Source organism: Acomys russatus, chromosome 20 (assembly GCF_903995435.1).
Source record: "Acomys russatus chromosome 20, mAcoRus1.1, whole genome shotgun sequence".
Classification (NCBI taxonomy): domain Eukaryota; kingdom Metazoa; phylum Chordata; class Mammalia; order Rodentia; family Muridae; genus Acomys; species Acomys russatus.
In genome coordinates this window covers 61,217,504-61,234,031 of record NC_067156.1, presented here as the reverse complement: position 1 = coordinate 61,234,031, position 16,528 = coordinate 61,217,504, and the positions used below count along the sequence as shown (strand labels likewise).

The 16,528-nt window shown below is 45.2% G+C and overlaps 3 protein-coding genes across 4 annotated transcripts in view; 1 reads left to right on the top strand and 2 right to left on the bottom strand.

The window, feature by feature from the left end:
- Rpl17 (ribosomal protein L17) overlaps positions 1–16,528 on the bottom strand; it is a 390,846-nt gene that overhangs the window by 122,861 nt on the left and 251,457 nt on the right. The gene's annotated exons all lie outside the window — the stretch shown is intronic.
- Dym (dymeclin) overlaps positions 1–16,528 on the bottom strand; it is a 262,842-nt gene that overhangs the window by 38,599 nt on the left and 207,715 nt on the right. For both annotated transcript variants that reach the window (XM_051163665.1, XM_051163666.1), the window contains one exon: positions 10,513–10,626. In XM_051163665.1, coding sequence (XP_051019622.1) covers positions 10,513–10,626 — 114 coding nt within the window. The remainder of the gene's footprint in view (positions 1–10,512; positions 10,627–16,528) is intronic.
- Ctif (cap binding complex dependent translation initiation factor) overlaps positions 1–16,528 on the top strand; it is a 464,175-nt gene that overhangs the window by 391,529 nt on the left and 56,118 nt on the right. The gene's annotated exons all lie outside the window — the stretch shown is intronic.

Below are 16,528 nucleotides of genomic sequence, written 5' to 3'. Positions count from 1 at the left end.
TCTATCTGACAACTGCCCTTCTGGTAGCTACCTCTGCTAGGGTGTGCCCTTCCTCTCCTGAGAGCTGGGTCATGTTGCATGTACCCTTTTTCTTTCAAAGGTGTCCAGCAATACTGTGCTCAAGTGGAGCAAAGTAACTAGCATGGGTAGAATGACCCACAGTCCAACCACACTTAAAAGTTACAATGTGCTATTTGTACATTACAGAAATCAGACATCTGACAAAAGTGACATTTGGGGAAGAGAGGCAGGAGTTTCTATAGTAAAAAATCTATAAAATAGCCTGGTTGTGGTGGTGCACACCTTTAATCCTAGCACTTGGGTAGGATTGATCTCTGTCAGAGTTTGAGTCAACATTGTCTACAGAGTGAGTTCTAGGACTCCCCCCCGCCAAATCTGCCACACAAGCACACACAGGGCATATATGCAGGCAAAACACTTACACATAAAATAAAATTAATAAATTTAATAAAACACCCTCCAGAAAAATTAATTTAACTTTTCTTGTGTATGTACTTTGTATGTAATTTATGACAGCTGTGAAAATATTCTAAAAATTACACTTAAAAAGCAAAGACTTTATAATTCCCTTATAGCTGGGGAGACAGCTGAGGGTAAGAGGCTCTGTACAATCCTGATGAACTGAGCTCAGGCCTCCACAACCAACCAGGAAAAAGTTGGACACAGTAGTGCAAATGTCTAGTCCTCCTGGTGGGTGAAGGCAGAGACAAGAACACGTGCGCGGTGCAGAGGCCAGCTCACTCGGCACGCACAGCAGTGAATAGTAAGAAAATTCTGGGGCTGGAGAGATGGCTCAGAGGTCAAGGGCACTGGCTGCTCTTCCAGAGGTCTGGAGTTCAATTCCCAGCAACCACATGGTAGCTTATAACTATCTATCATGAGATCTGGTGCCCTCTTCTGGTACGCAGGTATACATTCAGGCAGAACACTGTATAAGTAATAAATAAATAAATCTTAAAAGAAAAGTGAAACAAAGGAAAGAAAAGAAAACCCTGCCTCAAACAAGGAAGAAGGCCGGGACTGGCATCTGAGGTTGGCCTCTGCTCCACCCCCACCACGTGTACTGTTGCACACTCATGCCCACACTCACACAAATGGACTCATACTCACCCACCCTGTAAAATACCCCCATCTAGTGTGAGCTGGTCATCATTTTTCATTATTATGATTTATCAAGTTATTCCACAATTTCCTACTGGACTAAAAGAGAAGTTATCTTCTGATAGAATTTTCCTCAAAAACATTACCTAATTTTCAAATGCTACATGTGTTATCAGTCTTATTCCTCCAATGACAAAGAAAATTAACAGCCCATGTAAAGAGGGACCAGGAGCCCCATACTCTCATGTATGAGGCAGTGTGGCAGTGAGCATATGCCAGCAAACCGGGAGCCAGGACCATGCTGTGCTATGGGTGCAGAGGGAGAGCTCCAAGCCACGCTCCTAATGTGGCTTGCAAAGGACACAGCTAACATTAAACCTCAGATGAGAAACAAACAACCTGGGACGTCAGAACTTGCTCTTTAGTCTCTAGTTTAAGCAAGAAGGTCGGAAAACGTAATGACCCAGTGCTGCCTTTCCCAGACTTCATGGAACACCAGTCAAAAGAGAATGTTTAGAATGATAGTAATACTGTTTACTTTGAACGGCCCAGTTGTTTAACTATATAGACAGATCTAGCCAATGAGTACACATTCCCACACAGACTATTATGCAAATATTTTAGAAGACCATGTCAAGTAAGATTCGATTGAGAAGTGTTTTATTTGGTTGAATGTCAATTACTGTGTCACGGGCGTTTAGATCTTAATGTTTACTCGTCCAAAATTGGGAGAATAAGGCTACAAATTCAGTCTTTATTCTTCAATAAAAGGAAAATGTCAAGATGACAGGGTCATTGTCTTAGCCAATGAGTAAATTCATGAGTTTTATGGTTCTCTTAAGCCAAGGTAGTCAAAAAACTGAAATGTAATGTCCATATATATATATATCATATATATGTGACAAATCACTATGTAGACACTACTCTACACATCCATAGAGTTTATTAAAATAGTATTTCCAACCTGAAATCCATTCCTACAACTCTATCACATATATAAAGCTATTATTAGACACACACACACACACACACACACGCACGCAAACTGCCGTGAATGACTGATCACGCTCATGTGGCATACCAATGACGTTCAACACACAGCCTTTCTAATCAACTTCAGATGCTGCAGTGTCTTGGTTATAGGACTTGTTATATTACAAACACTACTTCCCCCAAGAGGATTAAGATGGCTGCGGCAAGGCTTGGTTCTAAAGCTAAGCAGCCCCTTTCCGAGTGGTATCTGTGGCGATGACAGGCTCTCATTTGGAGCAACAGAGCATGACTCAGTACTCGTGAGTAACTGCAAGTCCAGCTTCGCCTCTAGTATGGGTGATGGATTGTTTTGTTTTCTGTTTTTAAAAGGAACCATCCATCTTCCAACCTCTATAACCACAGAATGCGATGGCAAGCTGAGCCCAGGGGTACAATTTTTTTCCCCATGTTCCAGAACAAAAGTACCTGTCTGCCTTCAAGGATTTACTCATGACCTTGGCCTTAATAGTATATTACTCTAAACAAGGGTTAACTTCTCTGGAGCCCCCACAGATTACCTAATTTCTCTACTGGCTATAGCCATGAAAAGGCTGCCTTTCCATGCATATGTGACTGTCCTAAAGAATCATTTCTTCTTGAGTACAGTACGATAAAAGGACAATATGGCTTGCACTCTGTAATTCATTTTGCTCTGAGGTCAAGCCTCACTATTTCTATGGCCCACGGAAGGGTTATTGGACGAAGAATGTTTATTAGAAAAATAAATCAGGCATCACAGTATGCGTAAGAAGGGACTGAGGACACAAGGAGCGAGGGTGAGGAGAAAGGAGCTGAGTCAGACCAGGAGGAGACAAACAAGAGGAAGGGTGCCTATGAAGGGCGCAGAGCACAATGCACCAGCTGTTAATGGGAGAGAGGGAGGAAGGACCCGAGGTGCAGAAAGGTCTGGCAAAAGGTGGCCCAGCACCCAGCCAGCTCTGGGCCTGGGCATGGAAGACACAAGACTAACCTGCAGCATTCCACAGGGCCAAGAAGAACTCAGAATGAGGTGGGGTATGTCAAAGGACAGGGTCACCAACCCCAGGGAGTCACTGACCAAAGCTAGAGAAATCCGAGCAAAAATAAAACGGAACTAAAACCTACAGAGTGAACTACAAAGTTGTCACTTATCGAATCCCACAGTGTACTAGTGTGTGGTAGTGTGGTACTGTGGTCCTCTGTTGTCAGCCAGACACACTGATAGATGGTAAAATCAGAAGGCCAGACTTTGAGGAGAAATAGCAAAGCAGCAAAAAAGATAAGTCTCACTCCCAAGATAGTTACCATTTCCAAAGGAATAAATAGCCATGCTTCCCTGGAGAAGCCTGGAGATGCCAACACTACCTCAGCCCTGCAGACATCACACACCTCCTGACCGTACTGCGGATGCTTCTGTGGCCTTGGCCACATATACACAGCTTCAACAGACCCAGGAGAAAGAAAAACCTACATACAAAAGAACAGTACGTATCACAACCGTGAACGAGGAGACAGGCAGGAGGAGACCAAGATGCAGTAGTTCACTGCGAGGGTCCTGGAGAAGAGGTCGGAGTGGAAAAGGGCACAGGAGAGAATGACAGCCAAGTCAGGGAAGCCTATGGCTTCGTTAACAGTACCGAGACAGGAATGAACACGATTGTAACTATTATCACTTTTTATGTGTGTGTGTTAGGTACATGTGTGCACATACATGTGGAGGCCAAAGGACAACCTTGGCGTCACCATCAAGGATGCTGCTTATTTTCTTTGACAACAGCTCTCTCACCTGGAGCTCACGAATGGTCTAGCCTGGCTGGCTATCCAGCGCCAAGGACCCTCCATACAGACTTGTGCCTGTGCCCAGTGTGGACCCAGAATGCATTTCACCTGAGCTTCCTCCCTGAGCTGGAACTGAACTATCTGTTCCTTTTCTGTAAACATAAAATTCTGTACAAATGACAGCAACAATGAAAACAGTACGGACTCTGTCCCACCCCCTACACTGCCACCCTCCTCTCCCCCTGACTTTTCTACTACTCACTGCTTTCTAAAATAGCACTTATTTTACATTTTTAACCTACAGTGCATCTCTGCCACAACTGTAAGCTCTGCGTGAGGAGGGCTCCTCTGTCTTGCCCACTGGTCTATGCACTGTGTCTAGGACGGTGCTGAGAACAGAGAGAGGCACTTAGACAAAGATGCCAGTGGGTGGCAGGATAAAATTTGAAAAGCACATCTAAAGCTACAGAATTTTTGGCTCCTCAACTTCTAGATGCTAACAACCCCCCATTTCCTCCAAAGAGTACAGAGCACGGGTGGTTCACTCCTCCACTCATTTCGTGGGCTGAGCTAGGCAGCAGGGGCTGCAGATGAGCTACTGGTGGAATGGAAAGACATGAAACATCTAAAACAGGGCAGAGAAGGACAAGACACAGGAATAAAATGCTCTGGGCATTTTTAAGGAGAGACACATATGTGGATGCAAGAATAAAAAGAAAGTCTTCATAAGTCCTTTGAAATTTAGCGGGGCCTTTAAAGAATGTAAAGAGGGAGTGGTGCATCCACATGACAGAGAAGGTGGGAAGGGAACTGCACATCTAGATGCAGAGCAAATCCATAAAGGGAGGTGAGAGGACGCAGATGGAGAGTGGCCTGGAGCAACGGGTCAGGGAAGAAGAAGGCTGGGAAAGGAGTCTTAGGGGCTGCGAGCTGTCTAGAATCCCAGAGTAAGAACTTCAGACTTTATCTTCTGGTAACGGGGCACTGCTCTACAAAACTTAGCGTGGAAGAAAAAAAGAAAGAAAAATCAGAATTCTGGACTCTAAGAATCACAAGATAAAGCTGGGCTTGGTGGCGCATGCCTTTAATCCCAGCATGTGGGAGGCAGAGGCAGGCGGATTGCTGTGAGTTCGAGGCCAGCCTGTTCTACAAAGTGAGTACAGGACAGCCAAAGATACACAGGGAAACCCTGTCTTGAAAAACCAAAACCAAACCAAAACAAAAAACAAAAACAAAAAAACCCCCTAAAAACAAAACAACAACAAAAACCCCCACAAGATATCTTTGCTGTAATTCTGTGCAGCCTTCTATCATAGGACTGTGTGTGTGTGCATGTGTTATGCACACGATGAGTGCAAGTGTGTGTGTTTGTAAACATATACGTGGTGTTGGCATTAGGAGTCTTGCCCCTCTGCTGTCCATCTTATTCATAATGTAGGGTCTCTCAGCTGAACCCAGAGCTCACAGACACAGCCAGTCTAGCTAGCTAGCTTGTTCTAAGGACACTGCATTGACGCCTACTCAACACTTACATAGATCTTGGAGACTGGAACTACTATCTTGGCACTGTGATTGACAAGAGCACCTCCCTAGCTCCTCCACCTTAATTTTGAGACAGGGTGTCTTATTGAATCTGGAGTTCACCAGCCAATGCCAGACTAGCTAACCAATGGGCTCCAGCTGTCTCCTCCATCCCAGCCCTGAGGGTTGTGAATGTGTGTCGCTGAGCCCAGCTTTCTTTGTGGGCACTACAGATCTTCATGCATGTACAGCAAGCCCTTTACCAACGGAGCAATGGAGCCCCTTTTCCTCCAACCCAGCTCCCACAGGACTCCTTGCTGTGGTTGCTGTTGTTTCTCCCCCATTTGTTTGTTTGCTTTTGGAGACAGGGTTTCTCTGTATAGCCTTGGCTGTCTTGTACTCAATCTGTAGACCAGGCTGGCCTTGAATTCACAGAGATCTGCCTGCCTCTGCCTCCTGAGTGCTGGGATTAAAAGCGTACGCCATCACGCCTGGCTCACAGAATGGTGTGTGTGTGTGTGTGTGTGTGTGTGTGTGTGTGTGTGTGTGTGTGTGTGTGTGTGTGTGTGTGTGTGTGTGTGTGTGTGTGTGTGTATGTCTAACAGTTCTATAGTACTTGTTTATAGCTTGTTTATATGCTGTTCCTTTACCCACCTCTCCTGTGCCATGGATTTGAGGCCCTGGGTTCAAAGCTCACGGACTTTGCTGCAGGTACGACTCATGAAGTGGTCAAGAAGACACAACTTCTTAAAGTTAACAAGAGGTCTCTTGGTCCAGTTTCCACCCCAAAGACGAAATGCCTGACTCCTCTGTGATATGATCCCTGTAGTAGTTGGACACCGTGTCTCCTGGGATCTCCTCTTCAGGCTGCATGCCCTTCCCTCCTTACCTCATGTGATTTACAGGGTATTTCCTGTAATGCCACCTGCTTCTGTCTCATCCTTGGGCTTACTAACATAATGCTAAATGTGATCTCAAACTAACCCTAATGTACGAGTCTCTTCCTCACAGCCCAGGCTAGCATGGGGTGAAAACACTGCCTGGAGAATGCTGCTTTGGTGATGCTTGTAGTTGGGCCCAGCTCTGCACTCAATGTCTTGAGCTCTTAGGCCCCTCACCTAGACAGCTGCTATAAAAACGATGAGAAACGTATCTTACAGCAGCAGCAACATTGTAGAATTTAAGTTCTAAAACCTACTGATACGTTATAATTGCCAGAATTTTGAGAACAGTGTCAGGAGATTAAAAAGGCTGGCACAACATGGACGCAGTCAGTACAGAGACTGCACTAGAACTGCTAGAGACAGACTCAGTGTGCCAGCCACCAAAGAAACAACCTGACCCCAGCTATAGTCACCTGGGAAGAACGGCTCCCAATGGAGGAACAGTCACCATAGGACTAGCCTGGCGGTGAGCCCCTGGTTTGTTTCTTGACTGGTGACTGACGTGGGAGGGCCCAGTTCACTGTGGGTGGTACCACCTCTGGGCTGGTGGTTCTGGGTAATAAAAGAAAGCAGGCTGAGGAAGGTATGGGGAGCACACCAGTAAGCCACACTCCTCCATGGCATCTGTATCAGCTCCTGCCTCCGGCTTTATGCCTGTTTGAATTCCTGCCCAGACTTCCTTGGATGATGGATTACAAGCTTTCTCCAAGGTGCTTTATCACAGCAACAGAAACCCTAAGATATCCAACAGTCCTAGTACTTAGAGTTCTGTTGTATGACGAGACATCATGAGGACAGCATCTCTCACAGTGCAGAGGTTTAGTCCTTTAGTGTCATGGTGGGAAGCATGCAGACATGGTGCTGGAGGAGGAGCGGAGAGTTCTACATCCTGGTCCACAGGCAGCAGCAGGAGACTGTGCTACACTAGGCCTACCTTGAGCATATAAGACCCCAAAACCCTCCTCCACAGTGACACACTTGCTCTAGAACACCCAACAGTGCCACTCCCTATGGACCAAGCATTCAAACACGAGTCTATTCAAACCACCACAAGTATGTATCTAAAATGGTCACTGCCACTTTCCTACCTCACTCCTCACAGTAGCCATGAAGTGGAATCAATCCCGGGGCCATGGATGAGCGAATGAACAAGGAAATGTGCTACACACACACAATGGAATATTACTCAACTGTAAACAATTCTGCCATTTATAGCAACTTGGATGGATGATGGAAATAAGCCAGGCGCACAAAGACAAAGATTGAATGCTCTTGCTTACATGTAGATGTACAGCACTGATCCATCTCAGAGAAGAGAGAGTAGAGAACGCCGGTTACCAGAGCCCAGCAAGGGTGTACGGGAGGAGGATGGTTGGTGGTAATATGGGGTGAATAGCTTTTAGCACAGGAGATCTACTACGGTTGGCACTAATCAAGTGAATATTTTGTAACAGCTTGCAGCAAGGATTTGTGAATGCTCCCATAACAAATAACAAATGTCTGGGGTGACAGATATGATACTACCTTGATCTGACTCCACACTTGAGCACTTGTATTAAAATGTAAATTTGTACTACTGTGTCAAGTAAAAAATATGGTAAAAAAAAAAAAAATCAAATAAAAGGGCTAGCACCTGTTTCGCTACTCATTTACTTACCTTGGACTTCAACTTTGTTTAAAGAACACATTCAACCAACTCAATGAAGGAGACAGAGGCAAAGCCATGCGGAGGATGGCAGGATGCCCAACTGTAGCCTGTCCTCTTTTTCTGGACAGAAGACTCCAGCCTGTCCCTACTCCCCTGGATTCGTGTTCTTCCCAGCAAAGTCTGCAGCTGCCTGAGAAGTCACGCTGCTCCTCTGTCTCGTACACACAGTCCAGAACAGCTTGCTACTCCTCACAATACATTACAGTGTCTGCAGAGCCTGTGCCACACTCTATGGGGGCCAATGGACACTCTTTCCCCTTCACTCTATAGAGTGAGGCAGTGGCTGGGAGCTTGGGTGGCACTCCCAGCAGAACTCTGCAGCGCTTGGCCTTAGGCTGTGAAAATGAAGATGGTACGAGCATACCCTGAAGGACACAGGAAACCCAGGTCTAGTATCAGTGGTGGGCAGGCCTGTTGGCCTCAGCTGGCGCCTTGCTAGCTGCTCCTGGACTTCCATGTTGATGCTCTGGGCAAAGCAGACCACTGGTGGTGATGACCCTGCAGCTTCTGTGGTTTCACTTCATTCATTCCCTCAGGCTTTTCTGAGATTCTGAGTTCTTCATATTAAATCAGTATCTACTGAAACCAGAGGTTTTGGTTCTGACAGGTTTGGTAGAGAAAAATAGAAGCTACTCATGTGCACATGACTTTGTGAGAGGCACAGGACAGGGAAGCGGCAACACGATGACTACAGCCCTGAAGGGCTCCAGAGTTCTCTGTGAACTGCTGCAAACGTCTGCATCTCTGGGGCCATTGCTAGCCTCAGCCACAGACACAGAGTGCCAGGGTACGGTGTCCTGCTCATGGGGCAGCTGAGTGTTTAGTGGAAGCACCGAGAGGGCCTGGATCGGTCTGCAGGTTACGGAGGGACACTGCAGCCCCAGGTTTTCCTCTTCTGTTCCCTGGCTCTGAATGAGGCACAAAATTTTGTTCCGTCACAAGCTTCTGTTATAACATGTTGTCTCATGTCTAGCACAAAGAAAAAGAGCCAACTGATGCACAGGCTGAAACTACCAGAACAAACCTCTCTGTCAGTTGATCACTTCAGGCGTTTTGTTACAGTAACGAAAAGCTGACTAACAGCTGGTGGAGACAGAGGGGGCTGTCTCTGCAGCCTTCTTCTGTCCTTCATCTCTCCAGGGAAAGCGGCAGACTTGTGGGAGGAAATACATGCTCTTGGCTCTCTGCTGTAGCCCAGAGGAGGCTGGGGATGCAGATGAGAAGGGAGGCTGGGGATGCAGATGAGAAGGGAGGCTGGGGATGCAGAGCTGAAAATGCCTTCCTCATATCTGTTTACATGAAACCATTGGTGACCGGAGGGCAAGAGTTTTAATTTCTACTCTCTTGAGCAACATTCTTCTTTGTTAAAAGCTACATATACTTTCAAGCAAATGTCTTGCTTCTAGCTTGTAGATCCTACTGTGTTCTCTGCTACCATACCCTGAGAAGTGGATTCTTTGTCTTCTTTGACATAAAATATCCTCACCATCAGGCAGTGGTTCTCGACATGTGGGTCATGACACTTTGGGATGGTGGTGGTGACAAACGACCCTTTCACAGGGGTCGCCTATGACCATCAAAACCCACAGATCTTTACATTACAATCCGCAACAGTAGCACAGCTACAGTTAGCTATGAAGTAGCAATGAAAGTAATTTTGTGGCTCAGGGTCACCACAACATGAGAAACGGTTGTAGTAAAGGGCTGCAGCGTTAGGAAGGTTGGGAATCACTGCTCTAAGGGGTCAGTTCTGAGGCATGAACTTTCAGCTATGAGTTCACTTCAAGAGAGTGCCTCTGCCATACAAATGTAAAGTGTTTTCTTAAAATGCAGTATCCCCCCATGCCCCCCCACCTCCTTCCACCAAGTGTTTTTCTTTCTATTATGAAGGCATACAGTCAACAGTGTATGGGTTGTGAGCAAGGACTCTGGAGCCAGACTGCCTGGGCCTGAAGCAGCTCAACCACTTTCTAGCTGTAATGCTCTGGGTAAATGAATCTCTCCATACTGGTGTCTGCACCGATGGCCTCAGCGGCTAACACTGGTTACCTGAGAGGGCCCTGACGTGGTACACTCAGATGCTGAGGCCTTGGCATGACACGGGGAGGTACTCACAAGCATCGGGCACTGTTGCCGTCCTTAGCCTTTGGTGATATCTGTATGATGCAATTTGTTTGGCTGGATTACAAATACACTTGTTAACAGTGTGAGTTGCTCATGGGGTGTGCAGCGGTCACTCATGGGATGCACGGTGATGTCAAAGTATATTCAGCTGCTCTCTTCTGAACTGTGCTTTTGGTGTCAGGACAGAGCAGAGGGAATGTTTAGCCTCTCTGACATATGAGAACTGGTAAGCAGTATGATTCTGAGTAATGCCTGCTAGACGCCGCTATGCGCATCACATGACCAACAGCTTTAGTGGCTTACCTTTAGTCTGTCTTTAGGCAGTGCCACGACCCCTTGCTTAATGATTTCCAAGACTCTTTCCACTGACAGTTCAGCCCCAGCTTGCAGCAACCTTGAGCTAAAGAAGGAGATCACCTGTAGTGACAGAAGCGTTAAAAAAGAGTTACTTAATTTCATTTTATGTGTTTTGCCTGCATGTTATGTATGTGCATTCCATGCGTTCCTGGTGTCCATGGAGGTCAGAAGAGGGCATCGGATCCTCAGAAACTACAGTTACAGAGGTTGTGACCCAGCATGTGGGTGTTGGGAACTGAACCTAGGCCCTCTGTGCTCTTAACCTTTGAGTCATCTTTCCAGCCCGGAAGTTACTGTTTATCAATAATTCTTTTTTTATAGTCCTCCTGCCCCCACTTCCCAAGGAGCCGAGAGTGTAGGTGTGTGACAACAAAGGCACACATTTAACCACGCAGATGTTTGAAAGGTATTGTCAGTATAGCCCTTCTCATCTGAAGTCAAACCTCCCTACTTCCACTTAAAAAAAAAAAAAAAAAGATTTATGTATAGTATTCTCCTACAAGTACACCTGCACACCAGAAGAGGGCACCAGATCTCATTATAGATGACTGTGAGCCACCATGTGGGTGCTGAGAACTGAACTCTGGACCTCTGGAAGAGCAGCCAGTGCTCTTAACCTCTGAGCCATCTCTCCAGCCCTCACTACTTCCACTCTTAAAGGGACCCAGGCTCTGCTTTGTCTGACCCCCTAGGTACTGACCTCTCTCTACAGGTTTGAGTGTAAATATCAGGGTGGGTGTTTATGCTGCGAGTGAAGAGCCTTGGTCCTGCAACCTCCGTGTTGCCCCGTTTTCTATTTGTCCTTCACTATAGGGCAGTGCCAAGCAGAAGGTGGGAAGGGAAAGCAGACTCCTCAGTGTGTCAGTTTCCAAGTTTAATAAGTGAAGAAGTCATACAGGACAAGGATCTTCAGTTAGTGGCTAAAGTGGTATTTGGAGATTATGTATGATTTTAACTCATCTGCAGCAATCTTAGTCCCGACCACCAGGGACGCCAACAGCTAGCTTCTGTCTGATGTCGCCATTCAGCCTGAGCTGTGCAGTAAAATGCACACAAAATTGCAATCCAGACCACTGAACATTCATATTTGGAAATTAAAAGCTGAAGGGTGGGGTCTCATAGTGGGCGGACTCTGCCTTGTAAGCGTTCAGTTCCTACAACTCACTGGAGAGTCCAGGTGAAGGAGCCTGTGCTCACAATCCCACTGACAGGGACACAGAGGCAAGAGGCTCCTGGTGCTTGTTGGCCAGCCCACCTAACCTACATGGTAAGTTCCAGGTCACGGAGAGACCCTTATCTCAGAAAAAACAATGCACTGAGGTTCATTCTTGGTCTCCACACACATGTACCTGCACACAGAAACACAAACACACAACCCAAAATAAAAGCCAAAACCAACCGAAAGTGGAGCTGGAGAGCAGCTTAGGGCTGGATCCTGGGCACCTTGTGTGAAGTCCTGGGTTCAAACCTGAGTTCCACAGAACCTGCCCAGCAAGCCACAAGGAACGCTGCCGCTATCGCTTTACAGCAAAGTATTTTTTTTCTCTTTAACATATGTTTTTATTTTATTTTTTAAATTAATTTATTCATATTACATCTCGATTGTTTGCCCTTCCCCTGTTTCCTCCCATTCTTCCCTCCCTCCCACTTCCACAGTATTACAGATCAGGCTGCTGATCCTTCTAATTCAGACACGCAAAATGACCTGAATTTGCTCTCTGAGACCCACATGGTGGAAGGCGGGAGCCAGTTCCCTGAGCTGCCATCTGATCACCATGTATGTGCCCCCCCCCAAATAAATGTAAAAAGAAAAAGAAAAACTTAAAACTTTCCCTTTCCTGTTTTTCTTTTCTACATGGCTTCTATTTAATATGTAAAATAGGTACACAAAATTCTGAAAATGTTTACATGTTTTCTTTGAAATATCTCTCTTAAATATTTTATTCTTGAAGAGTTTTGGTATTTTTCTTAACACTTTTAGTAGACAGTTAACCATGTTGCACAAATGCCACAGGGATATATTCACATTGGGGAAAAAAAAAGACACCACTCTGGGGCCAGCAGCAGTGTGCACCTCTCAACTTGGGCAGGGAGTGACCACAAGGCAGCCAAGCTACTTTTCAAATTGCTTATGTTGCCTACAATAGGTTGGTTTTTCACTATGTGTTAAGCACAATTCTAGGTTTTGGGGGGATTTTGGGATTAAGGCTCTGTTCACAGTGTTCAAGGCACACAAAAGGATTTTATTATATAGGGAACAATGAGCTGAAGACAGGCACATCACAAAGAGCAAACACATTACCAAAGGCCTATTAAAATCTTACTTGAAATTATACAACAGCGTTGGTGAGATGGCTAAGCTTGTAAAGGGACTTACTGTGCAAGCCTGGTGACCAGAGCTCACTCCCCAGGATGCACCTATAAGTGTGACACATGCCCACACTACAACAGTAGTACATTAAAAATAAACAAAATATGCAACAAAGGTACACAAAATGGTTAAAAATGAGTGAAAATTGGCAGTTTCTTGTGATTTAGCCTAATATTCATGCATAAATTAATTTCTTTGACCAAAAATACTTAAAGAGTAGAAACACGTGTTAAAAATACAAAACAAAACAAAAACCCAATGAACTAGTTTATGCCTACAACTCGGAACAGATGCTGGAGCCTTACATTTTTTTGAATATTCACTAAAGTTGTCATTTTGCTATTGGAAGATATTCAGCATACAGTATAGATACAGCAAACACACATGAAATGGTTTTCAAATATATCAGATTATTAGAAGCAGCCATGAAGTCTCATGAAATACCAATCCTGGGCCTGGTCAGAGACCCTCCAACTCATGTCCTAAGGGCTTCTGACAGTCAGCCAGATCCTAGGCCAGAGGCTTTCAAACTTTTCTGACTGAATATGCCTACAAGTTTTAAAAAAAATGTATGTACTTAGATATGTTCTATTTATTTATAAATCACATAATATTCTATAGCATTTGCTAAGGAGACATTTCTTTTAAAAGCTCGGTGTGTACGTGTTTTGCTTGCATGTATGCACGTGTACCGTACGCATGCCTGGCGCCCTGGGAGGACAGAAGAAGGTATCAGATTCCCTGGAGCTGCAGCTGCAGACGGCTGGGAGCGAGCAGTGCTGGGACCTGAACGCTGGCCTTCTGGAAGAGCAGCCAGTGCTCTCAGCCATTCTCCAGCCCAGCATGACGCTGTTTATATCATAAAGTGAACATAAAAAGACACAAATGGGATGCCAAGATGGAGCAGTGGATAAAGGTGCTTACAGCGAAGCCTGTGACCCACTCTCTGGAACCCATATTATGGAGGGAGAGAGAAGTGACTCCCACAGGTTGTCAGTGGGTCAGAGGATGTTCATATATGTGCCATGGCATGCCCACGTATGCTTTTCAATGTAACATAAAAGGAAAATTAACAAGGGTGAGGGAAAGATGGAATGAATTAGATTTTTAAAGAACTGGAACTGGCTGGTGATCCAAACAATTTTGGTACTCCAACAATTCTTGCTAATCACAAAGGCTTCACATCAACAGCGAGCAAAACAGAATGCCTAGAAAGACACACTTTTTGTTCACTTACTTTTATGTGTTAATTTTAATTTGTCCATTCATCCATCTAACTATCATCTATCTGTTTATTTAGAGACAGGGTCTCTCTCTATAGTCCTGGCTCTCCTAGATTCACTCATTCATTCATTTATTTACTTAGAGATAGGGTCTCTCTCTATAAACCTGGCTATCCTAGATTCACTTACTCATCCAACCATCCAATCACCCATCTATCCATCCATCCATTCATTCTTAAACAGGGTTTCTCTCTATATAGCCCTGGCTGTCCTGGGTTCATTTATTTATTTATTCACTCATTCATTCACTCATTCATTAATAAGCAGGGTATCTCTCTATAGCCCTGGCTGTCCTGGGTTCATTCACTCATTCATTCATAGACAGAGTTTCTTTATACAGCCCTGGTTGTCCTACATTCATTCACTTATTCACTCACTCACTCCCTCATTCATCCATCCATTCATTTATAGGCAGGTTCTATCTGTCTGTCTATCTGTCTGTCTGTCTGTCTAAAAGCAGGGCCTCTCTATACAGCCTCAGCTGTCCTGGATTTATTTATTCATCCACCTTTTTATTTATTTATAGGCAGGGGTCTCTCTATATAGTCCTAGCTGTCCTGGATTTATTTATTCATTCACTCATTTATTTATGGATCTATCTATGCATCCATCTATAGGCAGGGATTTCTCTATACAGTTTTGGCTGTCCTAGAACTATGTAGACCAGGCTGGCTCAGAAATCTGCCCGCCTCTGCCTCCTGAGTGCTGGGATTACAGGTGTGTGCTGCCACACCCAGCAGACTCATCACTTACTCCAGAGCACCGAACAGAAACCTTCCAAGTCACGTTGATGATCCACTTTTTGTGAGACTGCGTGGGATGAAGTGACACCTGCTCTAGGAGAAGGGGACAACAGTTTTGCATTGTCCTTTGTCACATGTGCTTATTGTATTTCTTTCAACCTGAGGGATAAATATTTTTCAAAGATTTCTTTAATTGAATCCAGACCCTATAGGAACACAGTTTGTTTTCCTTCCTTCCCTCCTTCCCTCCTTGTTTTGGGGTGGAATCCAGGCTTTGCATATTCTAGTCACCAGGTCTACCACTCTGGGATGTCGCTGGCCACAAGACCAGTAAGACACAATGTAACACAGCATATGGGAGCACAAGGGGCGTGCACTGCCAAGCCCTGTGTACTGAGGGTCTTCTTCCTCCCTCAGCTTACCTGGAGCTTTGCTGGTCACCCCCGGCACACTGTAAAGAGCCAGTACTATCAAAGAATCGCTCTATCACCAAGTCACAATTCCAGCCCATTGCCAATACCACCAGGAAAATGAAATCTCTTTATTTTTAGGAGAACAAATGAAGCTCTAATATGCCCTTCCCATGATCTTAAGGAATACGGGATACAACTTGTGGGGGACTGTTGATCCACTAAAGAATTCTTATGACACCAGGAGAACGGCAGGGTGGCCATGTGGCTTCAGTTCTAAGTAAATTTCATTTATTTACTTATCTATTATTTATTTATTTATTTGAGACAAGGTTTCTCTGCGTACCACTGGCTGTCCTAGAACTCACACTGTAGACCAGGCTCGCCTTGAACTTTAGATCCACCTGCCTCTACCTACCTGCTAGGATTACAGGCTTGTGCCACCACCACCCATTCATTTATTTATTTTTTTGAAACTGTGTCTCCTTTGTATGTTTAAGGTTGACATTCTAATGTCTTTGTGTTCAGAATGTCACTGTTTTAGGAAATGACAGAATACCACTTCCAGGGGAGAAGTACACTTTCTGTGTCAGGAGGGAAGGAAGCAAAGGGCTACCGGATCCATCCCAGCGTGCGCACTGTCTCTGTGGTTTCTCTAATATCCACAGTGACGCTATGAGGTTGAGGAAGTCTTTTCCTACAGGTGAGTAAATGAGATGAGAGACGCATGCCTGGGTGAGAGTATCAGCTGCAGCTGGAACCAGAGAAACTAAGTCTGCACCGGCTCTCAGGTGAGCAATGGAGCCCTGGCTTAGTGTCTACAGTCCCTGCTTTCCTGCTAGAGAATCAAACATATGTTAGGCAAGTGCTCTACCACCAAGTATGTTTTCAAAACAAAACAATTCAACCAACTAACCAAAAACTAGGGTCTCATTATGCAGGCTCATATTGGCCTAGAACTTGGCAATCCTCTTGCCTCAGCTTTCTTTTCTTTTTTAAATTAAAAGTTACTTGCCTCCACCCCCGCCAGACCAGCCCTCTTTGTGTGGGGGCAAACATGCTATGATGCATATGGACAACTCTGTAGAGTTTGTGGGTTCTAGAAAACAAACTCGAGCCTCCAGGCTTTTGTGGAAAATGTCTTTGCTTGCTGAG